The 25471-nt window shown below is 44.2% G+C and overlaps 1 protein-coding gene across 1 annotated transcript in view; it reads right to left on the bottom strand.

Annotated features, from left to right (window-relative positions):
- RFX7 (regulatory factor X7) overlaps positions 1-25471 on the bottom strand; it is an 80868-nt gene that overhangs the window by 28975 nt on the left and 26422 nt on the right. The window contains exon 4 of the mRNA XM_021407211.1: positions 965-998. Coding sequence (XP_021262886.1) covers positions 965-998 — 34 coding nt within the window. The remainder of the gene's footprint in view (positions 1-964; positions 999-25471) is intronic.

Raw genomic sequence — 25471 nt, 5'->3', positions numbered from 1 at the left:
GATTCTACATGATAGTATCCAGATGGCTGTCTATGTCATCTTTTTATCTCACCCGCTGGTACTTATGGATGAAATGCCAAAGGTAGACAGTCAGAATAAGCAGTCCTTTCCAGTCTTGAGATTTATGAACTCAGACTCTCATTTAAAGAAACTTGCAACCTGCTCCCTATTAAATACAAACAAATCCTCTGAGTTTGTCCTGGATATCTGCCTCCCAGAAATAATCTCTTATCACTGTCTAGATCCTGCTATTTAAATGCACAAAGGAAAGATATGTTTATGTATTTCAAGGTCTTTCCTTCTTCAAAAAAAAAAAAAAAACAAAAAAAAACCCAACCAGAACAGTACAGCTGTGCTAACAAGACCTGTAGCGTGGCTCCCTTCTGGGAAAGCATCAAAGATGGTGTTCAGAGGTCAGCAAGATTTAAACAGATGAACCAACCAATCTGCCAATTATTATACCAGCAAGGTTTTCACAGACTAGGATGTTAGTCTGCCATATTTTGTGTAAACATGCAGATCAAAACAGTTAGTTCCTTAAAATGTAGTGCTGGCCAATTGACTACTTCATGGGAGCCACAAGAGCAACAGTCATTAACAGCCTAAAGAGCAACGGAACCCAATGGCAGAGTTAACTTCTTGCAGACTATGATCTGTGAAACACAATCTTGCATTTAACAAAATCACATTTACAAAAGCAGTAAGGCACCCTTCTAAGTCACATCTATCGCGGCAGCCTCTACAAGGGGAATTCACAGCCACCTGCTGCCGGTACTAGGAGGGCAATACTTCCCCGGGAAAGGAACACCAAACCCACATGATGCATGCTTTGGAGCACATTTAGTGGTAGTGCCTTGAAGCACTGCCAAGGAACAGCTTGATAATAGCTGGCAGTCTCCAGAGTCATCTATTTTGGTCTTACAGTTTTATTAAATATTAAAAAGTATTCAGGAGTTGTACTTACCAAAATGCAGTCCACTTTAGATTGTACAGTTTTGCTAGACGTGAGGGGAGAAAGAGAGAATAGAAATCTTGAATTAATCTATACAGTTATTATAAAAATATTACATATTCTATTTGCTACCACTATACTAGAGACTTAATATTATGCTACAAAATCTCAAGTTAGCCTGTGGAAGAATATTTAATCTGCAATTTTTTAGGTTGAATGTCACGGCAAACCCAACTGCTCATTACAGTTCTTGCTGTCTTGCTCTTTTGCATAAGACCCACATTTAAAATGAAATATTATTACAACAGCGAGCTATTATCCCAAGCTGCAAAGCAGCCAGGGTGGATCTCACTATTCCTATTGGAAACTCTTCCACAATTCAGATGCATTTCTTCATCTGTAAACACAATTAACACCCCCTTTTTGCCACACTTCATTAAACCCACCGCTTCAGTTCTAGCTTTCCAAAGAGCTGCCAAAAAGCAGATACAATTGGTCTCCCACCATCATCTTAAGTAGGAGTTTTCCACTTCTGTCTCGCTACCTTTCAGGAGGTTTACTAAAAAGACATTGGGCAGGGACTGAACTAAAGCTTGTCATAAATGACCTCAGTAGATGTGCCAAGGAGTGGTACGGAACTTACTATACTTCATGTAAACACACCCATAAGCAACTTTTGTATTTCTTAGAATACGCCACATCACGTGCTTTGTGTGACTCTGTATTAGCTGAAGTTATTTAGTCATTGCTCTGAACAGGAGAATGAGCTTTAACATGCAAAGATCCGTGATCTTCACTGCTGGACAATGACTGAACAAGCTCTAAACAACCAATTTCCAAGCTTAGGAAACATTTCATCGCTCGGAGAATAAAACATAACTTAGCCTCCTGTTAACAGAACAAAACATATTTCCAGTTATTTTATTTTTGTATACGTGCTACCCACATAAAAAGAAAGACCAAGTAAGATATCTGATGGATATACTAAAATGAGAAGCACGCAAAACAAGTGGCTCTACTGTCTGGTGGTAGTAGGAGCTAGAACTACTGAATCAGCATCTACTGTTACATCAAGATGTTCAAAGAGGCAGCAGCTCGGTTGTCCTGACAGAATACAATAAAAAACAAACAGGTAAAACCAGAAGACAATTCCACTGAAGCTCACTTGTTCAGACAATCAGATGGGTAGACTTTTGGGAATGAAGCTGAGCTACTCAGGATTTGTGCACACGGAGGATGTTAAAGACAGTCGAATGAAAGCTTTTCCTCACCTAGGGGAAGTGGCTCCCATCTACTGCAGCAACTGAATGACACCAAAATGTCACCTCACTCTTCATAAACCACCATCGCACTACAAAGTCAAAGGACACCAAGCATGGAAACTTTCTGCTGCAATTAAGAGGTATCACTCCCTTTGATTCAAGCTGACCCAAGCCCCCTGGCTGCTCCTGCAGTGCTGCTTTCACCGCAGACTCCACCCTGCCCCAGTGCCTCCCGCCCCCAGCAGGATTTCACAATGCTGGCGCTGCTGCCGGTCCTCAGCCTTGCACAAAGCAGCAGTTATGGCAGCAGGCAACAGGGCTCAGGCACGTGCGTCCACTTTTGTGTCTGAACTTTTCTACGGCTTCACATGATAGCTTAATACAGAAAAGCAGCACGGAGGATGAAGGGATGCAGGGTATAGGCGCACCCAACTCTGCTGAAATACAGCCGCTACTCCGCAGGCCCGCACACGACATTTTGTGCTAGGCCTTTCAGGAAGGCGTGCTTCAGCCAGCACAGTTGACGGTCCTGCCAAATCCTGCCAAACTGCACATAAGCATGCCCATTTGCATCAATACGTTCTTCCTGTAAAATGAAAGAGTCAAGCTGCCAGGAGGCAGCTGGGCAGGAGATCCGCAGAGTTGTCCTCTTATCTCCAAACCTCAGTCTGAGCCAGTTAAGTGTAAATTCTCAGATCCAGTTCAGGCTCCTCCAGTTGTGACCTCCCCTCACACACCACTGCAACAGTGTCTAGAAGTAACAGCTAAAGAGAAATATTTGGACCAGGGAATACAATTTCCTCTGTTTCTTTATTTTTTAAATCAACTGGTTGTGACATTTTAAAAGGCAAAGGTCCCATGGCTCAGGCAGGAATAAATGTGATATTTATTTTAAGGACAACTTTTTCACCTCCTGCTCCATGCTCCTTAGTACACTAGAAGGACATTACTGCAATTTGTTACCGGTAAAAAGAGGCTTTTTTCATCCAAACCAGAACTCACTCTAACATCGCCTGACTTCATACCGCCTGTGCCTAATGCCATCAGCACTTCTCCTCATTTATCTTCCAGTGGAGTTGATCCATGTCAGCGTCAGGCAACAGCAACCCTGAGGAACCCGTTCTTTGACTGGGAAAGTGCAGGGACAGTGACCTTTGCCATGGTCCTCAGCAGTGCACAGAAAAGCTCTGTGTAGTGCAATTTTAAGACGTTGCATCTCCATCTTATCAGGAGATAAAGGGACAAGTGACAAATGCAGGAAACTAACAGCCATCCCAGCAATAATATATTTGCCAATTTCATTTATTTCTCCCCACTACTTCCTTTGCTTATTTACAGGACAGATGTGTTTTTGAAAGCTGACAGTTTTCAATTTTAAAATAAATAAGCCTGCTTCTGTCTCTGCCAAATGCATCAATTACCTAATAACTACTTTAATTAAAGTAACCACATCCATTGTACTCAGTTTTATAGGCACCAAGATTCAATTTGGTCAGCAGCCTTGAGAGCCTGCTGGCAGCAGTTTTTTCAGTTAGCCCCCTACAACCAGCAATCACAACAGCATGGCTGAGTCAGACCCTACACGTGGAGCTTCTTCTAATGTTTGGAGGCTATCACCCACGCACTTTGCTCCATGTCTAGTAACAGCTGCAGGAGAGAACCAAAAGTGATAGATGTTCTCACTAATGACAGCAACCATTTGAATCTATTAGTGACTCCAGCTCATCGGAAAACTAAAATTAGAAGTTGTACTAGAAGCCAACAGCTAGCATTGCTCCTTCTGGACAAATGCTCCAGCAGCACCTGGGTGTTTGCTGCAACTTCCACATTACTGAGTGCCTTGAGCAAGCAGCACAGCTCTGCCATCCATTCTTCTGTAGCTCTTTATGCTGGAAGTCTCTCCAACACCAAATTATTTCTCTTATTTGATCTAAAACTTAAAGTGGGGTACTTCAAGCAGTTTCATCTCGAGTACGAAGCATCTTTTTTGATTCTGGGGGGTGGCTGTCTCTTGTGAGGGATACCAAAGGTGGCCATTTTTGACAGCTTGCACAAGTACTGATCTGCCACAAGAACCTGGCAGTATAAAACTATAAACCGAAACTTTGCAGAAAAGATCAATGATCCTGTCACAAGAAACGATGAGAGGTTTACTCAGAGGACACTACCAAATGGACAGTTTGTAAGTTCAGACATACAAGCTACCCAAGAAGGCAGCAGGGGTAGCCTACTGAACTGCAGGCACTTCAGTCCCACTGCCCACAGAAATGCATCTTCAGCTTTGACCCAAACACCAGCCTGAACCAAAGAGATCCCCTCTGAAGAACTACCATTAGCCATCAGGCAGAACGCTCAAGAACAAGAGCCCAGCATCTATTAATTAGTTTAAACAGCACTAAAAAGAGGGATTATTTTGCCTGTGTTTCACAGAAGTACGACAGCAGTCCCCTGTGAAGCCTCTCTGTTTCGTAGGAGACCTGCAGCTCCACAGTCTCCCACAAAATGCATGGGCAGTTTTTGTGCTGCAGCTGACAGCCTTCCAGGAAAGCTCCTCACCAGTACTCACAGACTCAGTTTCTGACTCAGTCCTTAGGCCCAAGACCCTGGATAGATTCTTGAACATTTACTTCTGAATGCTGCAGTAATTTAATTAACCTCCAGAATGCTGCAGCCATTCTGAAACTCCTGAAGTTATCTTTGGAGGCGGGGGGAGAAGAGTGAAATCAGACTAAAGCATTTCCTCACATTACTCTTCCATCTTGTGCCAAAGCATGCACGTCTGCTCTCCCTGACCTATTTGTGTATTTCTACTCAGAACAGCCCCATTTTAACAACCCTGACTTGGCAAGAGCAGAAAGAAGTTGTGTGTTCTCTGCTCAGGTGCTCAGTTGGGTTTACTTTGCACTGAGGGGGAGGTGGAGAGGAAAGAGTGGGGAGAAGGTAAGGAGATGGAATTTTTTTCGAAGTGGCATAAAACCAGATGTTGCCAACCTTACTTTCAGGAACACGCAGCTGAACTATGTGAGCAACATGGGAATATCCTATTACAAGAGATGGCAGAATGCAGTTGCTCCGTGCACATTCAGTATTTCCTTAAAGCTGCAAATAGTAGAGGCCATATAATCACAAGGGATACAAGGACTCTTACGCCTGTGAGACAAGAAAGAGGAAGGCAGCTGGGAGTGGTAACAAAAGCCCTTAAATTCATTAGTTGCTGCCCAGCTGACTCTATAAACCTTCTCAAAGTCTGCACAATCACTGGAACTAACCCTTACTGCTTTTCAACCGCAAACCCCTCATTTAGCATCAGAGCTGGCAGCACAGTGAATACCGGAGGACCACGCACACGTGCACAGCCAACACACCGTGCAAGCACTCGGCCCTGCAGCACAGCTCCTGTCCTGGCAGCACTGTGCAGAGAAGGGCAACAGCGAGGAGCTCGCGGTTCTGTGTCCGACAGAGAAGGACAGCTGCACCTCCAGGCACTGCCCATCACCTCCAGGAATGGCCCCAGCCGCAGAAGTCACAGGGGACACAGCTCTAATCGTTCTGCACTAGTGCTGAACTGAATCCTCAAGTGGAGGAAGGTGTGAACAACAGCACAAGTCCAGTTTGACAAGATTCAGGAGAGAAGTGGAGCCACAACTTACAGCAGAAAAATACTGTAGCAGTTTAACTCAAGCGTCTTAGGAAACCCACAGATACTTTATCATTATGGCTTTAATACTGTCAGTGAATGTGATACAAGTACTCCGTGTATCCTCTTCAGCTCTGTACCGCAAATGCTTGCATAAACTGGAATACTCCCCTGAAAACACACTCCATAGCCTCGAGCACGGTATACTGTGGACAGCCTAGGAAAAACATGATTATTCCCATTAACTCTAACACAATTTATGAAAAGAACGGCCTTTTTTTAACTGCTCACGGCTGTAAGACACATTACAAAGCCAGGATATGACTCCTGACCAACCAGGAAGGATTTCCCACTGCAGGGCTTCCAGTACACGCGCATGAAGCTGCATTATTACCTGATGCACGCTACACAGTAAGAAAAGCTGCAACTAGAAACAAATACCCAAGTGTATAGTTACCGTCATCACTGTTAATTAGCATCTCACATCAAGCAGTTACCTTCTCAAACAATTAATTAAAAGAGAGAACAGGTTTATAAAGCTCTAAAATAAGCTTCCTTTGGAGAAGCAAGGGGGGGCAAAGCCACAAACTTTTCCTCTTGAGAGTTCTGCACATACTCAGTGCAGCTCCAACAAGGGCGAGAAATAGAGGCTGCTCAGCAGCCACAAGATCTCCCAGGTCATTTGTAGCCCATCTGTACGGTGACACGCTGCTAAATAAGCCTTCCATATAAGAATGGAAGGTATGGGAGAAAGCAGAGCTGCGTGCCATGAAAGAATTGCTTTGGCCACAGGAACTTTTACAAGTTAGTTACTCAGCTATGAAAAGTCTCCATTTCCCACTACATTAACCGTTCCCCAACACAATTTTCAAGGGTTGTCTCTCAAACTGCTTAACACTAAGGGCTACGCACAGTCTTGAAAGGCTGCTTCTATGGTGGAACAATGCCACGTGAGCAGTGCTTCCCAGTCTCCCTGCAAAGCGAGCGTGCTTTCTCCCAGCCACAGGAGGTATTTTGGTGCTGACAGCAACCAGGAGCTCTGTGGCCTATTCAGCTTCCTGCTGCCTCTTTGCCTCTTCCAAAAATCCAGTGAGTTCCCAAGGACTCCATTGCTGAACATCAACAGTACAAATCAGGGAGTCATCTTTCTGAAAGCGATGTTAAAATAGAAGGGGTCATTATTAAACTGAACACACTCCCATTTCAAAAGATTTGGGCATCTCCTCCAGAACTCTGATGACATCACAGGACATTTAAAAAGAAACCCATTTATTTTTGAGTGCTGCGAGGAACTACTCAGCAGCAGGATTACCAACCACACTGCAGCAAGCAGTACTACCAAACACTCTCCAAGCAGTTCCTGCAAGATTTGGCCCTTAATTCTTAGTTTTACTGAATCAATGCTTCTCCTTCTTAGAGTAACAGCTCTAAATTTATCTTTACATAATCTTCCATTCAGAAACATCAAGAAATGTTAAGCTGGAGCTAAGGATCTTCTAAGGAGAAAATTATGAAAACAGCCGCCTATGTCTTTTACTCAATTAACATCCTAACATATGCCACGTTACATTGTCTGGCTTGGATCGTATTGATAAAGAAGTAAAATGGCTGTAAAAGCATTTTGATTCAATATTTACAAAGCAGAGCCGCAACAACGCTGCAACGCGTTCGAATTGCTGAGGGGATGAGCGCGCTGCTCAGCTAACGGAGTGGCAGCTTTCGCAGGCCAGCACAGAACAGCTACAGAGAAGGGAAGCGCAGCCAAGCAGGGCGTTTCCACGGGTCAACCTCGGCACCGCAACTACCGAGTCTCCTCCCGCCCTCACCTCTCCCCGCGGGACACGAGGAGCCAAAACCCAGGGCTGCTGATGCCACCTAGGGGCTCTCTCCCTGCCTGCGCTTCTCCACACCCCGTGGGTACTATAACTTCGTGCCTTCGGGGCGGGTTAAACAACGGCACAGGCCGCACCGGGAACCTCTCCAGTCCCGCAGCTGGCGTTCCGTGTCGGTGCGTTGTGAGGTGGTTGAATCTACCCTAAAAAGCGGGCTTTGCAAAAGTGTCCACTCGAAAACAGAAATAATTGAGGACTTGGCCCCATTTTGACTTCAGATGTATCGATGAATTTAGCATCATCTACTCTGAAGATAATCAATCAATATCTCTGTATCTTTACACAGCAAAACTAAATTAATGAAGTTCTCTTTCTGAATTCTCAAAACATCAGTTTACCCGGCTGCCTTGTGCTACCTACCCCAGTCCCAGCTCAATACTTGAAGCAAACAAAGGACCGAGGCCATGGGACAACCAGGCTGCGGCAGCATGAAGGTGAAGTCACGCCCTGTGCATTCACCTGTAGATGCCGCTCCGAGAGCAGCATGATCCACAGAAAGCGCAGGCTGCTCCTCAACTCACTTCATCTTCCCTATCTGCATCTGAGTGCTTTTATGTCAGACCATGCACACTGCACAGCCAGAGATGAGCTGGGTTTCGTCGAGTTGGACCTGTTTGCTGATCCAACAGAAAATTTATCATTTCATTAATGCAGACCAGCTGCCCACTGAATCAATTAACTGAACCAGCTCATCCCACAAGCCCCCGACCCAATGGAAGGCAGAAACGCAAAGCCACAGGATCAGTCATTTCAGTGACGGCTCACATCTTCATCATTTTCAGCACAACATTCAAATGCCCTCCCAGCAGTGCCACAATGAACTACCCGAGGAGACAGCGTTTAGTTCTGATGCTAACCGTGTATATCAGACGCTTAAAAAAAGACCAACAAATAAAAAAAACAACTGAGCAGTGAGATGCAGAGGGGAATCTTTGAAGATGGGGACTTCACTGTCCTGCCTGCACACGAAGTCTACTTTAAAGCAGGAATAGAATCTTTATCAGACAAGTCCTTGTCAACGGTTTACGGGCGATCAGCCTGGTTCCGTGACAAATGAGACGGGGGATCCACGGACCCACGCCCTGGGAAAGGGAGAAGGGAAAAAAAGGTAGGGAGATGGGCCTAAAAACAAAACAGCGGCAATGATCTGAGGAGAAACAAACTAATTTACTAAATAAGATATCGGAATGCAAAACAACACACTATAACACAATATAATTACAATTTAAGCTGATAAATCCAATACAACGAGAGAGAATGTCCCAAGTCAAGGTAGGCCTTACTCTACTACCGACGATAAGACGGCTGGAGAGCGAGGTGCTGCCAGGACAAGACGGGTGGAAAGAGAAGGGACGAGGTCTCGTGATCTGCAAGTTTTTATCTTTTCCCTCTGGCCGGAAATGGTAACAGAGGAGCAAAGTACCCTGGGGAACGTAGTAGTCCTTCTCTTCTGAGAACCAGGTACATATACTACATGATGTTATGATGTGGAATACCAATAACCGAAAATCATAAAACCATGACAGTCCTTCTGGAGCTCAACTTCCCCCTAGGAAAGAAACAATTATCCTATTACATATTCTCCCCCAAGTTCTCTCAGTATTTTTTCCAAAGTGGAATGTTAAATTAAATTTCTGCTACTGGTGTGCAATCGCAGTTTTCTGTCATACGCAGCTCAAACTTGAGATCTGCCATGTCTTTCCACTTCAAGCTAGCACAGCAGACTCCTAGAACGCCAACTTACATTATTATGTCAAGAATTTGGTACAAATGAAGACCTATAAACAAGACAGCTACCAGTAGTGACAAACTCACGCCAAACTACTCGTTAAAACTACATGAACTAGCTCCAACGCAAGCAAACATTTAACACAAGGCAAACTCGTATTCAAATGCAAACATACTCTTACTCCAGATAACAGGTACAGGGACTGTAATCGTGTCACAGATAGCCACAGTGTTCTGTCCGCTGAAAATGAAGGGAAGTATCCAGATCAGGCCCCAAAAAAAGTAAATGCAAAAAGCATCCATCGATTTGTAAATAGTGGCTCTCCAGCTTGATCCAAGGCAAACCACTTTTCTTCACAAAATAAGGAAGCAAGAAAAACAGCAACCTGATAAAGCAGGGGAACAAGGCTGAGCTGCAACCAACTGATCTTCTCTGAAACCTAATCTACACCCTTCCACTTGCTGAAGTGAGTAAGCAAGGCCAGTTTTAAATTAGACACACAAAGCAGTAACACTGACTACAGGGCTGGAAAAAGTATACTTCAGCATTTTCAGTTACTGCAGTTTAGCTAAAATTGGACAGATGACCTCAACACTTGTTACTAAAATAAAGCAAGAAAAACGCTTCGTATAGGATTAAAAAATTATTAATCCTTTCACCATTATTAATCCCTTCACCATTCCCGCAACTACAATGACTTTATGAGTAGTTAGTAACGCCACGCACATAAACAGCTGAACAAAGAAGGAAGATAAAACTGCTAATGAAATGCCCAAGTCTCAAACAGCCCACTGCAATGAAGTGCAAAGTAAGAACTGGTGTGAAACACTGAGCTGGGAGACACCACACCTGGGTCTGAAATGTAAAGCCATCAACACCTCTTCGCTTTCTGCAGAACCCTAAGTGTACGCAAATGCTAACAAATCATTCCACAATTCTTCAAGTAACCAGGAAGATCTTGCAACAATGCCAGGTGCCCTATTCCAGTACAGAACAGGCACTTACTGCTGTTGCTTCAGTTTTTATATGTGAGTGCATGTGTTATTTGTAATAATTTGAAGACATCTTTGCTACAAGTTACTCGAATGAACTCTTAGAAGAGACAAAATGGTCTTTCACATCTCTCATCCCTGTTTTTTTCAGCGCTGAACTGAATTAAAATGTCTGTTTCTATATTGAGGCAGGACTCTACTCCAAGGATTCGATGCCCTCTGTACATAATATGGGAAGATGACATGACTTCAGAGGAGCTGTGTGCTGTGTTTGTTACTAACAATCTGTACGAGGCACTGCAGGGTATTCCAAGATCAGTCTGCAAGGACTGATTGCCCAGAAAGGCCGAACACAGAAAGCACACTGTGATCTCCACCAAACTACACAAGAGGAGACTGCTCAAATAGGAATTCAGTGTGAAGTATGTCCTGCTAGAAGCAGGATGGTTTGTGGCTAAACAGCAAATTGGATATCATAATGGTTTGCATATCCACAAGGAAACTGTTTTTAAAACTACAGACGAGCCATTGTTGCTTCTGAATTCAGCCTATAGATAGCAGTAAGATCTGCTACAGCATTTTTACCTAACAGCAGCAGAAGCCTAATCCAGTTATGACATTATTACTCGAGGTCAGTATTTGTAAGGGGTCTGAGTTGGAGATGCTAGAACGCACGAGATGCGTCTGCAGCCTTTCTCCCACATGATTCTCTGAAAAGACACCTACTGAAACTAAAAGGGTGACATTCCTGAGCAGCACTTGAAAGAAACAGAAAATAGGAAACACCCACGACGCAGGTGCACAAACCTCCTCTGTCCCATCAGCTTTATAAAGCCAAAGCCGTTTCACTCCCATGCCTGCAGAGGCACCAGGACACGGGACCAGAGTGGAGTGCCATGCTGTGCAGCACAGCACGTGTGGGATGCACACCTGCTTCTGTGCATTCTTCTCTACAAATCATGGCTACAAATGCCTGATAGCAAAACGCAGTGCTCTATACACCCACAAGAAAACAGCAGCGGCTTACATTTAATGCACAGCCCAAACTGTACAGATGCATAGAGGGCTGTGATTAGTGAACATAATTACACAAAGTTCAGACAACCCGATATAAAAGCCTCCGGCATTAACAGTGCTCTCAGAACAGCTCCCTACACTCCCAGACTGCAAACACACGTTCTTCTGTGCTGGCACAGGTGCCAGGACAGCAGATCTAAGCCTGCTGATAGCAGGTGTGTTTCTTGTTTATTTCTCATGGTTCCTTCAGACATTTCCACAACCCACAGCTTCTCTAGTTGCTTTTTGCTAACAAACAGGTTTGCTGCTGGCGGCACCTCCTCATTATCCTATTAATTTGGTACCTGGGAGGGTATCTGTTGAGCAGTGCCATACTCAAGCTGTCCTGTGGCACTATCCTGAGCGAACCCAGGCCTGGGCACTGCCAGGTCCCACAGACAAGCCAACGCTCTGGTGCCCCACTCCAAACCCAGCAAGGTCAATAACTGCAGGGCTCCCAGGGTTTATTTTGAAGGAGGCCTGCCCCTGCCTCAGGACACAGCCGGCCTTCACACCAACACTGCTGTGCTGCCCGAGGCCTGGAACATGCCTGAAGGCAGAGCAGCAGTGCCAGCATTGGCCAGCCCACCACAGACACGCATCAGGAGAAAGCATTCCTTGCCCACCTCTGCTTACAGGCCGCCTAACAGCACAGGCACAGAAACTGCCTGGTAGCCACAAATGAAGTTTCAAGTAGTCAGAAATCACTTGCCTACCGCTAATGTTAGCTCACAGAACATCAAAGCCCATAAGTTTCTCATCCTGTTTCTTGAGGGAAAAATATCCAATCATTTAACTCCAAAACTAAGATCTTCAGAAGAGTTACAAACACATGCTACTCCACATCTCAAGGGTTTTGTTTGCAAAGTTTGAGTTCTCTTAGCCTGCAGCCCAGGTGAACTTTAGTTTACTTCCAGACTCGAGAGCTTGTATAAACCTGTAAGCTGTGTTTGATTAAACTTAAAGCTGCACAAAATTTAATTAAGCCATGTAAGTTCATACCTGCATGCATCTATTTCAGTTTGTACCTACAAAGCTCAGTTGGAGCAGCTGCGCTTGCTCATAGTCGGTAGTTAAACTGTGTCAAATGAGCACACCAGGCGAGCCTGCGGTGCAGGAGCAGCTGTTCCAAGGCAGGCACACATCCACCGAGTCTGAGCAGCTCTGCAGCAAACACAGCAGCCAGCTCCAGTGGCAGTGCAGCAGAACCACCAGCATCCCTCGCTCAAGTCACCTGCACTCCACCCACTGCCTTCACTGCCGGCCTTCTTCTGCAACCGTCATCAACGAACAAGCAAGTCTTTCAGATTCTCTCCTTCCACCAACACCCCTAACTTCAGATTGAGTATTATGACAGTAGGCATCTCACCAGTACTTAACATCCCGTGCTGGGGCTCTATGCTCCTCCTCAGAACAGATGATGTGCAGTTGGAGCTTTGCAGGCAGACTGCACAGCGCTTGGCTCTGCCACCCCATCTTACTCCTGTGGGTGACCTCAGATGGATACAGAAACATTAAACTCAGATGCTTACTTTTCCAGTAACTTCCCTGCTTTGCCAGCACAGAGTTGTCCATAACCACTTTGATATCTATTTTACAAGTTCTCATTTTGTTTTCTTTTAAAAACAGAGCAGAGGGCACACGATCTGCCCTTGTATGAAGTATTGAAACCACAGCCTGCAGGTCAGATATGTAGAACATTTACACGGATTCACTGCTCACAATGTGTCCATTCCAAACATCCCACAGACATGTAAAGTAATACTATGAGTTACCTAAAACAGATTTCAGGAAAACTGCACTGATTTTCTGAATTTCCAAAAATCACACCACCAGAAAATTAAGTGGATGCGGACAGAAAACAAGTTACTAAAGTGGTATTACCTGAGATAACGGCACTGCAAAAATTTACCTGTAGGCTGCAGCATGCAACTGGCTAACACCTGTCAGCATCTAATCACCTGCTGAACTGCACTTGTCACATCAGTGTTCTCGTGAGTTCTTGCTTGACAGATCTCTCCAGAAAGAGGGATGCTGTCGTCAATACTACAGAATTGGCTGCTCTGGATTATCATTCCTGTGAACCACATGTAAACATGTTTAAACATGTGTAAACATGCCAGTAGGAGAGCAGATGTCTGCATTAAAGAAAATGTATTTTCCTGATTATTAGCACAATTTGATCTCAATTTCCATAGTGAACTACGTAGGTAGCTCCAACAGTAATGTCTTCGGTTATTTCCATGGAAACTACATCAGATACAAAAAGCACAATAGCACTGTTTGATTGAACAAACTCTCAGCTACAAAACACTCTTTTTCAAGAGTCACCACCATGAGCTATGCATTTTCACCAGCAATGAACAACAGCCTGCATGCCACGCTCATAAAAGTCTGCACCAGTGGAGGTGACCCACTGTCACCACTGCTGAAACACACAACTCACTGCCCCACTGTGCTCACATCCACTGGTTGGTCTCCACCAACACTCAGCAAACATCAATGAATGTCAATGGGTGCCATTTTTTCTGCATGGAGGAATTCAATTCCACCTCTTTGCTTCATCTGTGCTTCTATGTCAGATGTCATTCTGTCAGACTGCCCTTCTGCTGCCATTTGTCACACGACAACAAAATGTAACAGAATACTGGTGGGAATGTTCATCCTCTACTGCCATACCATCAACATCCATCCCTGGCATTGTGGGCCAATGTAATAAAATAGGAGGCATTACTTTCAGAGCAGCCCTTGTATATGCTGTTTTTCCACTCCTCTGTTGAGAAGCTGAACTAATCAAGCCACACTCACCTGAGATTGATGAATTTAGGAAGGACTGTGTCTTCCAGAAGAATGCAATGTACTTGATCTACGTCCTGTTCCTATGCTGAGCCAAATTTGACACAAAACTACTGGTATTTGCAAACTTCTCAGAAGAAAAAAATCACTGTAAAGTGACAACAATGACTAGGTTCTGCACTGAAAAAACCCACAGTAAATACAAACATCTGGAGCTACTGGTAGGCAACATCCAAGCAAACACGTAGGTCTCTAAACGCCGTCAGAAACAGGGCTTCCACACACTCAAGCAATTGAACCTTTGTGTTTACTTTCACTATGTGTTTCACCAACTTCAACAAGTAGCATAACCATAATGGCACAGGAACCTCGTGTTCCCAATCCCTCCAACAGAAGCAAGCTTCTAGCATGAAACAGATGCAGCCATGGGGACATGTGCAATGAAAGCTAAATAAGGACAGCTTAAACTCCTTGGAACCAAACAGACAAAAATGGTTTTTCATTTTTATTCTCAATGGCGTTGACGATTCTTTTTGCCTTTATTAACCAGGAAAAATGGCTAGTAAAGATTTGGTAATGTATTAGAATTTAGTACTTTGTGCATGAGGAAATGATAATTTACAACATTTTTTTACCTGAAATTTCACAGACTTTTTGCCTAACAAAACATAAAAACCAACATTTCCAAATCAAAGTAAAAATATTTTTTTTCTTATGCCTTCAGCACATTCGTTGATTACATGGAATTTTTTTCCATTTGACCCAGTAAGTTAACTCTAGTTGTTGAATTCAATTAATGGTTTCTATTCAAAATATCCCTTTTCACATTTTTAGAACTACACGTGATGATCTCACTTCACTCATCCGTTGAATGGTTTCCTCTCAGCTGCCAATTCATTTCTCAACTTTTGCTAAGTTAATCACTGAACTATACTGCTGGAATCAGGCATAGCACATTGTGCAGCAGGCTCCTGGAGCCAAAAGCTGGCTTAGTTCTTCAGCATGCCATGCTTCCAGATGTGCAACTAGTCATTACTGTCAGCAAGCAGTCTCACTGTCTTTTAAATATCAACTTATCTATTTAGTTTGCGTGGCCACTAATAGCAACACAGCTTCTTACTGAAAATACACATAAAAAAGCAAAGAAAACAGGCAAACTTTTAACGTATTCTTTAGAAAAGAAGCACCATGCCTCTTCAGAGCCTGGGTAAAAAGTTCCTAGGCCAGGAGTCTTTGACTCCTGCAAGAGTTTCAGAAGATTTTTTGGCCTTTGTATCAGACAGTCTTACCATAGTAGAAAGGGCTGCAGGTTTTATGCAAGGAAAGAAAGAGGAATCGCAGGCACCTGATCTGCAGTTATAGACATACAAGCCAGCCCCAGGATCATGGAGCGGTTGCGTATCTATCACTGAGAAACACCGCTGGAAGTAGGAAATACCCAAACCCAAACAGTGTGGGAGACTGTAGCTGCAGGCAGATGATGTGGTATTCATACCAACACGGGCTGCTTCGGCAAGGCACCTGACCCATAACGGGGCCGCCTCTAACGGTGCAGCACAGACAGACAGAGGCACTGACGCCTGCACGCTCTGTCAGGGGAACCACAGCCTGCACATTGCCAGCACGGACAGTAAAACAACGCTGTGATGTCCCTCAAGTAGAAACCTCAAGTGCCAACTTCAGACAGGCTCCATGCAACTTATGGGCTGTGCCTGCAGCAGCCATCCAGCACCACCGTGTCCAGTTCTCCCCAGGCTTAAAAAGCATCCATGCCACTTCAGTACTTTTCTCCACATAATTAACACAAAAATAACGTAGGTCTGGAGGAGGAAGTCGTCACTATTTTTCAAAACAGACTTAAAATTCTATCCACAAAAATATTAGATTAGATAAATGTTACAACTTTTCAACTTCCAGATTTTCAAATAGTTACAACTTCAGGTCCTGAATAACTAGCATTTGAGATTGTGTTTTAATGTACTAACATTTCTGGAGAAGGGAGAAAGCACACAGCAGTAACATCACACAGACTACTCAAGGTATTTTCAGGCGTCTTCCAAACAAGGGCAAGAAGCAGCTGAGGAAAACACAGGAAAAGACAACCGCCCATCCTATGACTGAGCACACCTTGTTCAAAGCTAATTCTTGTTTGTCTTCGAGACGCTCTTGAGGGAGACACTTCCAGGCAACCTCATATTAAGAACAGAGTTCCAACAGTTTGTCTGTATTGCTGACAGCTTGAAAAAATTCTCTCCCTTATAGGCAACCAAAATAATGAACTGTAATTCCTCCCATCCGGTACAATCCAACTTTTCCGATGGCAAGATTCCCAACAACCTTTTAATGGCATTTAGGAATTTTTGATGAAGAAATATGGACTGTCTCCATACCTGTGAGTCTATCCATCGAAGAAGAGAGCCATAAATTAGAGACTTTGACATTTAACCTGAATTTCCTTTAATGGAAGATACGAAGATGCCTCAGTAAACAAGGTCTCCCCAGTAACTTGATTTTCTTCCCAGACTTGAAGTACCTGGCAATCAGAAAGCGATACCATCCACACTCAGCTGCAGGGAAATGCTACGCAGCATCTGCCATTTTGGAACAGCACAGGTATGCCCCCAGAAACATGTGCCCTTAGACACAGCCCTCACGTCCACAACAGCCCTGCATTTTGTCATGCAGTGTGTTTACAGGCTGCCACTAGAAAAAGACAGCAACTCCTGCAGCTGCATACCAGGGCAAGACAAAAACGTGACAAGATGCCACCTTTTCAAATCCTTGACAGCATCCACGTTGATTTCCTCCTACACAGAGGCCAGGCAGCAGGCGGCTGCTCACCACACCAGCAGTGCCCTGAGCATGCACCACAGCTGGACTTGGTGGGCACCCAGCAGCTCAGCAGCAAGAAGAGAGGCAGCCAGTGTGCCCAGCAAGCCAGGCACTGCTCCTGACCATAGGTGCCAGGCAGGGTTAAACTAAAACCAAAATAGAACTCTCTCTACCTTGAGCTATATCAAAATACCAATAAATATTAAGTGATTAAACTATTTTAACAGGACGATTCAAGTGGCAGACACTCTCCCCAGAAATGCTCAAGTTATAGTATTGTATGTATCCATCTTAAGCACTTCTAGTCGATCCAGCCTGTGTGCAGTACCCAGTAAAACCAGCAGCCGCAAGTGATGCATGGTCACACATTAAAAGGTAGGAGGATGAAATGCAAAATCATATACATTTCTAATAAAGAGAAGAACTACCTTACATTTTATCTCTTTTTTTTCTAAGCATGAAGTTCTTCAGGTAGATTTTTAAATATACACAATCCCTAACAGCTGAGATTAATTTCCTAAGTGATATGGAAATTTATTCATATTTAGGATTGGGAAAGGGAAAAAAAATAAAGATTTAAAGCAGCATGGGCAATTCCTGTCCTCACCTGTCCCTATAGTGCTGAGAGCATGTTATACTCACAGTATGTACTGAAGACCAGACTTAAAATTACCCCTCTCAAAGCGACCACTTCAGGGCAGAGAGTCTCATGAGAAACCTACTCAGGGCCACACTTGGGAGCTTCCAGTATCATTAACAAGCCTTACTGGAGAGAACAGAATACAGCAACAGCCCCCTCCGCTGCTAAGTAATAAAGCCCAAACTAACATTGTCCATTATGTAGCAAACAAGATTTCCGTATTCCGAAGTTATTAAATAACCCACACTTCCGTTTTGTTTTTGTCTGTGTTTTTTAAACACTGCAAATAGTTTGTGTACCCAAAGTTTAAACCTCTTGGTTCAAAAACTGGGCCGTTCACCAGGAGCGATTCCAAGTGATGACAAAAGGAGAGCTCTGCATGTCTGCCACCCATCCCAGCCCCCTCTGCCTGACGCCCCACAGTCACCACCACGGACCATTCTCGTCTACCCTGACCGCAACAAAACAGAGCCTCCCCGCCCTTCCACTAATATAATGTCACTGCATTGATCATAAGCAATTAAAAACAAGCAACAGGGAAAACAGTCATGAAGATTTGAATGTTTTTCCACTGTCTAAATGATTAAATATGCAAAAACAGAAAACACTTGGCAGCTGACCGAAAGCCTGCTGATGGCACAGCAGCTGATAACAAGCATCCTACTTGATGACAGATAATCCTTTTTCCATTAAATCAAGAAATCATTAGAATTGAGATACTGGCTAACTCCACCAAAAACAAAACAGGACCTCAAAATTCCCATCGATCTGAGGGAACACAACAAAACATTCCAACAATTTCAGAACTTTTAGATGTATTTAGGGCATTTTTCTCACAGGCTTGAAAGAACCAATTAGAGCTGGCCTTCTGCTTGGGCTCTTTCTGGATGACAGATCATTGCATTTTTATCTATTCAATTTACCTTCTAAATCATCCAACAATAACTTTTCAAACATGCAGTCCAGCACTCTAAACTGACTGCTCTAGAGGCAAGTTAGAGAGCTACAGCCATCTCCCTAACTTTGCAACTTAAAAATAAGGGGTTTCTTATTTCTATATAAAGCTTTGTAATATTAGACATTAGAAAGGTTTGAACCAAAAACCCAAATTTGGATCTTGATCTGAATTTTGCAGCCCTGGCTCTTCTCCAAATACTTCTGTGGAGCGAAGTAACACGAGAAGGCAATAGGGAGCAGTATAAAAACATTAAGCTCAGCCCCTGCTCTCAACCACACGTGCACACACCCCAACAAAACCACCCCAAGCCCCAGTTATTTAAAAGTTTAATCGGTGCTTTGAACACCGAAACCTGACCAACACTATCATCTTAACCAGTTACAGTGTATTTTATGTGGTTTTTTTTTTTTCCAGCATCCAGAAAATTTTAGGAGGTGGTTTTAAGTCTTCTCAGATAGAGATGAGGATTCCTACTTGTCAGTGGTATACACACCTGTGCAAACCAAACAGAATTGCTCCAAATCGCAGACAAGCCAGCTACAGGGGCCAGAGGTGACAACCCCACCATTTGGTGCTGATTAAGAACTCACCAGAGATGCCACCCTGAACCACAATGTCACACTGCCTGACTGGCTCCAACGAGGAGAACTCCAGTGGTGGAAAATGGAATGTAGCATTTGTGAAATGAGGAATTGTGTATGTATGATGCTGTGAAGTCAACAATGTAATGCACTCCGATGCACTTTAAATGAAAAGCAGTAAAACTTAGCCAAGCCTTTTATTGCTTGAATACTGTTTTTCTCCAAACATACTTCATTTGATCCTGTTGTTTCAAGAAACAAAGAAAAACAAAACCCACAAACAAGAGTGAGAAATCTACTCTTCCTAAAAGCAGAATTACAAAGATCTTCTTTCTGCAAAGCTATCCACCCGAGTCGGAGCCAGGATATTCAATAAAACCTCAGCTCCATTCTCAAAAGGTTACATAAAGGTCAGCATTCATTTTATTCAAGTTTATTTTCTAACCTTGTAAAAATGCCTGCAGACCAAATTGGCTCCCACACCTGCTAACCCAGAAACTCCACCACCACCGTTCCCGGTTGGGAAAGTTGCTTCTCCTCCCACGCTGAGCTGGCACTGCTCCAGCAGGCCACGCAGGAAGGCATTCCCGATAGCAAGGGGTGCAAGTGATCAACTGCTCATTCAACGCACTTCAGTGAGGAGCTCTGCCAGGGGAGCTCCCCCCAGTAGGATGGTTTCCTCCATATGGGAATGTATGGTGAGAGATAAAGGGTGTACCTAGATCTCACTCCAGGGAACAACCCACAGACAGGACAGAGCAGCCACGCTCTGGGAAAAGAAAAAGTGGCAAACAGTGAAGGATTTATTTAGCCCGATTCAAGAGATCTGCACCACAGATGGTTACATCCTGGCACTGTTTAGAATTTGCTTACTGCCAAAGAGAAATAGGCACATAAGACAAATGGCTTTATGGCAATACCTTCCCCTGACTCTCACTTTAGAAGGGCACTCTTCCCTACAACTGCAACAAGTGAGCTACCTTGACCATTACATGTAGAACAGATGGAATCAAATGAAACCAACTCCACTTGCTGTCCCAACGTATTTGAGGAAGCAGAGTGTGAAGGAGAAGGACATGCTGCTAAATGCCTTACCCACGGAAGGCCAGCCTCCTCTGAAATCACCAAGAACAGCTCTGAAATATAGTCCACACATGATTTTTTTTTTTCCTATACATTTGACCGCTTATATGCTATGTTGGGAAATACACTCAGAACAGGCAAGCGTCACCACCATCTGCAGACAGCAGAACCACAAAGCCAGGGAAGAGGGGGTAAGTGACAAGCAATATTTATGGTTTTAAAGCACCTCTTCGCTGAGAAGCTCAAAGTACTTTTTCAAAGGGGGTAAATGCACCTCTAACATAACTTGCAATTGCTGAATTAAGTGTAGCCTGTACATCTGTCAACAATTTTGAGCTTTTCCTCACAATCATTAGCAATCTTTTATTAAATTTTTTTATTAAAGAATTACAAAAGCTTTATTTCCCACCTCCAGTGATGAATTAGTCAGGAGGGAGGAGGGCCTGGTCGTCGGTGCACTTTAGGCTGGGGGCACGGAGTAACTAGAAAGAGCCTGGAATCAGTTACAGGAACTAACACTCTCCACTCAATTTCAGCAGACAGTTTAACAAAAAATAGAGGCTTTTTTAGTTTTAGTTTGTGCTGTTATTTCCTGCCCTCCTGTCTCAAGCTACAGAAAATTGCAAGAGTAAATGCAGCTGGATTGGTCTACTGATGAATCCAACCTGACTCAAATACATCAGCTTTTAAAAAAGTACTTACAAGGTGCTACAGGAATTTCAACTGCAGAAGAAAACTACTGGAAAGGTGTTTGCACCTGCACTTGCTAAGAGCCTGGAACACATACCCCCTCAGCCTCCCTCTTCATTGTCAGTTGCTTCATTAAAAATATTAAGACTGTCAATCATGCTTTTCTACTCATCTAACCATATAAATAAGCAGCAATTCCTATTATGAAAAATCTCAATAGCATTTCCTAAATTATGGGGTATTTCCTCTGCCAACAGAATAAGTGACAACCTACCCTGGGTGACAATGACTAACGAGGAGTGAAAGATGCACTTAGAAGAGCCCAAATGATCCAAGTTGTGACAAAGAATGGAGCTTTCCAAAGACTAAAAAATACTAGTATTGTAATCTGCTAATCTGGTCTTCCAGAGCAATGCAAAAAGCTCAGAACTCACAACAGTACAATTCACCTCCCAGTCCTACTTCAGTGCGAGACGAACTAGGCCTAGGACACATGGAAATTTGGCACAATGCGGCCCAACTCTTGAGGCTTTTACAGTACAACTTCTAGCTAGAAAAGTGATTTGAGGACACAAGTTATAAATCCGAAGCCTACACCCACGTCCAGTTCAAAGGACTGCAAAAGCAACGCTTTGTATTTGCAATCCTGCGCTGCCCAGCCCTCAGCACAGCTCACAGATGAGATACTGGGGGGAGGGGGAGAGAAATTAATCTCGGGCAGAATTACTACGTTCCAATCACAACAGATGCCTATAGGACAAAAAGAGCTGAGATCCAGGCTAGGTGCAAGAAGCTGTGGCCAACCCATGCACAGATGCAAGTACCAGATTACCATTTACAGCAGTAAACAAGTCCTCATTTAACGACCATCACCACTTACTCACCACAGCGAACAAGAAAACGAACCCCACCATTTCTTCAACATGCATAGCTACAGACTGGACTTTAAATTAATGCAGTGGGCAAAGGGATGAAATTGCCTAAAACTGTTGGTCTTTTTTGCTCCTCCCAGCAGGTGCAGAGAACCTCAGCCAATACCTCTCTTCCCTGGCGATCTCTGTACCTCAGTCCTTGTGGCACGCTCCATTGCACACATACGTTACTGGCTGCCTTTGGCTACAGATATTCTCTGCTAACTTCACGTTCAGCCTTTGCCAACATACGTCTGGGTACAGAAATACCATCAAACAAACATCACATGTTTGTAAATACAGTCCCCTCACCCAAGAAAATAACTGAAGCCCCATTAGCCTATATGCTCAGACAGCTGACTGGGGAGGTTTCCCGCCTCAGGCTCTAACGTCTGGACAAAAAGCTATTAATAAATATAAATGCTTTAATGAATCTAAAGGGGAATAAACCAGGCAGATTAGGGTCCAGTGCTCAGCAAAGAAAGACAAGGGCAATTCACCAACCTGCCCCAACTGACATTAATCAGCCGTCTGGGCTCCGCAAAGACGTATTCTTCTGTCTAGACTCCTAATCCGTCAATGGGAAAAGACATCTAATATTATTTCTGTCCTTCTCATCGACACCGTAAGAACACGCCTGACTGTCTGAACAAGTCACACACATAAAGCGAAACAAAATCAGACATGACTTTGTTGGATGTGTTCGCGTGGGGCAGCTAGGAAAAGCACAGCCAGACAGCGCTGATCTTAATTTCAGTTTGGCTGCAGTAATTAATCGGCTGCGGCTACCTGCCATACCTGGCCTGCCATGCGTACGTGGTGTTTCAATGTGGAGAAACACGTCCTCGTTTGTTTTTAAGCATAGCTTTCTCTCCCCCTCCTGAGTCCACACTAAGGGTCACTTTATATAGAAACAAAAACAAAGCAGAACCCAGACCGGGCTCCTAGTGAACACATTGTCAAGTCTTCAGTACATTTGCTGACTGTGCCTTTCATTTTAACCAGAAAAACTTAACCTATTGCTTGATTTTAAGAGATTCTGCACATTCACAATTAGTCGAGCTACTTCTGTCAAACTACATTTTAATTTAATAAACAGAATAAATTAAGTATGAGTTGAAATGCTGAACAACTCATTGTCCCCCTTGAGGCCCACATCACATACTATATTTATATTTGTCTGCGCAGTGGAAGGACAAGCACAGACTTGTTTGTGATCTTCAAGTCCAGCAGTTCAGTAGCTACTATATTCTGCTACGCTATTTTCCTCGTCAACGCTTTTTGAACACTAAAATCTTTTACAAAAGGAATTAAAAACAAATGAAAACAACTAAAAATACCCACCCACTGCACACAAATACACAAACGCGTAAGAAAAGAGGCAAAAAAAACCAAACCAACAATACAGAAGAGTGCTTATCTAGGTGTGCTAAATCCTTAAGGAAGGAAACGAGGACTTGGACATGCCAACTGGCCAGCACACACAGCTGGCAGGGCAAGGGAGAAGGGAGGAAGAGGAGGGAAAGCAGAAAAGAGGAAGCTCTCTTCTGCACGTTGCACCCAGCTCTGTTAGCAACAGAGCACTGCCATTTTCACAAGCCTCCCACACTCCTGCGCTGCTTGCTCCCCATCAGCACACAGCAGCTACTGACCAGGAGAGCAGACCCCAGCCTGCAGCACAGAAAGGGTGGCATTCTGCTCTGAGCACGGCATGCACGATGCCCTGGCACTGCTCAAAACAAATGCATCCACACTGAGACGTGAATTCACATGGGACTCGAGCTCCAAATGAAGGCTGTTTGACAGTAACACAAAAACAGGGAAATACACAGAAATCCTAGAAGTCACAAAGGATGTGAAGACATTAAAAAAAAAAAAAAGGTTTTATTACAGAAATGATCTGTAAACACTGCATTTCTGCACACAAACCGCACGGAGCTGATGCTGCCTGGAAGGGGCAGAGAAGCCAGCATGGTGCAGGGCTGCCAGGTAGCCAGGGAGGAAAGGTTGCACAGGTCCCACACAAGGGGAACGCTGGCAAAGCACCCAGGAGATGGAGCTGCAAGGTGCTGGCAGAGCCCGCTGGCACCGGGCACCCAGCGAGCCCCTCGCGCCGAGCAGCGCTATGCATTCCTTTGTGCCCAACGCTGTCATGCTATTCACTGAGTGTACCTGAATCCAAGAAGCAATCATTTGAAATGCTAACGTATACGCTCTTTTTCCTTGAAAAGAAAACCCAGAATGAAAGGGGAGGTTTTGCTAAGTAGCCATTTTGTCTTCAACTTGGACATGATACCTAATCTGAATGCAACGTAAACACGCTCCTGAGGCTTGCCTCCAAACAGCACGTTCATGGAAAGAGAAGAAAATCCAGAAAGGATGTCACAAAACAGCCTAATAAACTAGGACAGCGTAAGATGTAATGATCCAAACAGACAGGAAATTCTGCAGTTCGGATCTCTTCTCTAGGTCACATTGCAGAACAAAAACAACCACCAAAACAAAAGGTATCAAGTGCTGGTTAAGGACAATGAATTATTATTTACCTTCTCAATTCTCAGAAAAACAGCCAAACAAAAGATGAGATTTCACAATGCATCCACACATGTGGTATGTGCATGCACACAAATACAGCAAAATAACGTGAAGAAAAAATGATGTTTGGATTTGTTTTCTTTTACAGCCTCACCAATTCAGAACAAAAAGCCTCAACACTGTGTGAAGCAATGTAACGGATCAACGTGTTTTAGTAGGATTAGTCCATGTATACATACATAAAGGAAAGCATCACCTAGGAGGAGTAACCTGTATTTCCCATTCTCCACTTCCTGATCCTACATCACTCCCTTCAGCCAGAAGCAGCCTTTAAAAACACAGAAACGTAAATACTGCAGGTGGTGCCTCCTGCAGCTGGGGGGTGGGGAGGGCACGCCAAAATACTTTATTTGCAGAGCAAGCAGAACGCGATTCATCACATCCCCCCAGAAGCACAGAGCATTTAGTAAGATGTTGTTTTACTATAAATTTTGATTGAATTTACAGGAAGGAAAAAAAAAAAAAAAAAAGCAACACGGATTCCTGGGCAGATACTCGCAAACCATCACAAGTTTGAGCCAGAGCTGCATTCGGGCGCCTGCCTGGGAACTGGAACAACGGGGATTTGCGGGGAGGCTGCGAAACGCACCTCGTGCAGCGTCCAGGGCTACATCACCGCTGTGCTGGGGCTGCTCTCACCCAGGAAGCGGCCGTGGCACACGCCGACTAGTTACAAAGCCTCCAGCAGGTGAGAGGAGACCAGCAGGTTAAACAGCGCCGCCGCGTAACTACCGTCACGGCGGAACACACAGGCGCTGACCGAGCCCCGTTACCCCGGGAAGAAAACACGCCCGGCTCGCACCGCCGCGGCCCGGGGCCGGCACACCTGCGCGCACCGCGCGCGCTCCCGACAGCGCCGTGCCCG

This window comes from Numida meleagris, chromosome 9, assembly GCF_002078875.1.
Source record: "Numida meleagris isolate 19003 breed g44 Domestic line chromosome 9, NumMel1.0, whole genome shotgun sequence".
Lineage (NCBI taxonomy): Eukaryota > Metazoa > Chordata > Aves > Galliformes > Numididae > Numida > Numida meleagris.
This window is presented reverse-complemented; position numbering and strand designations above follow the sequence as displayed.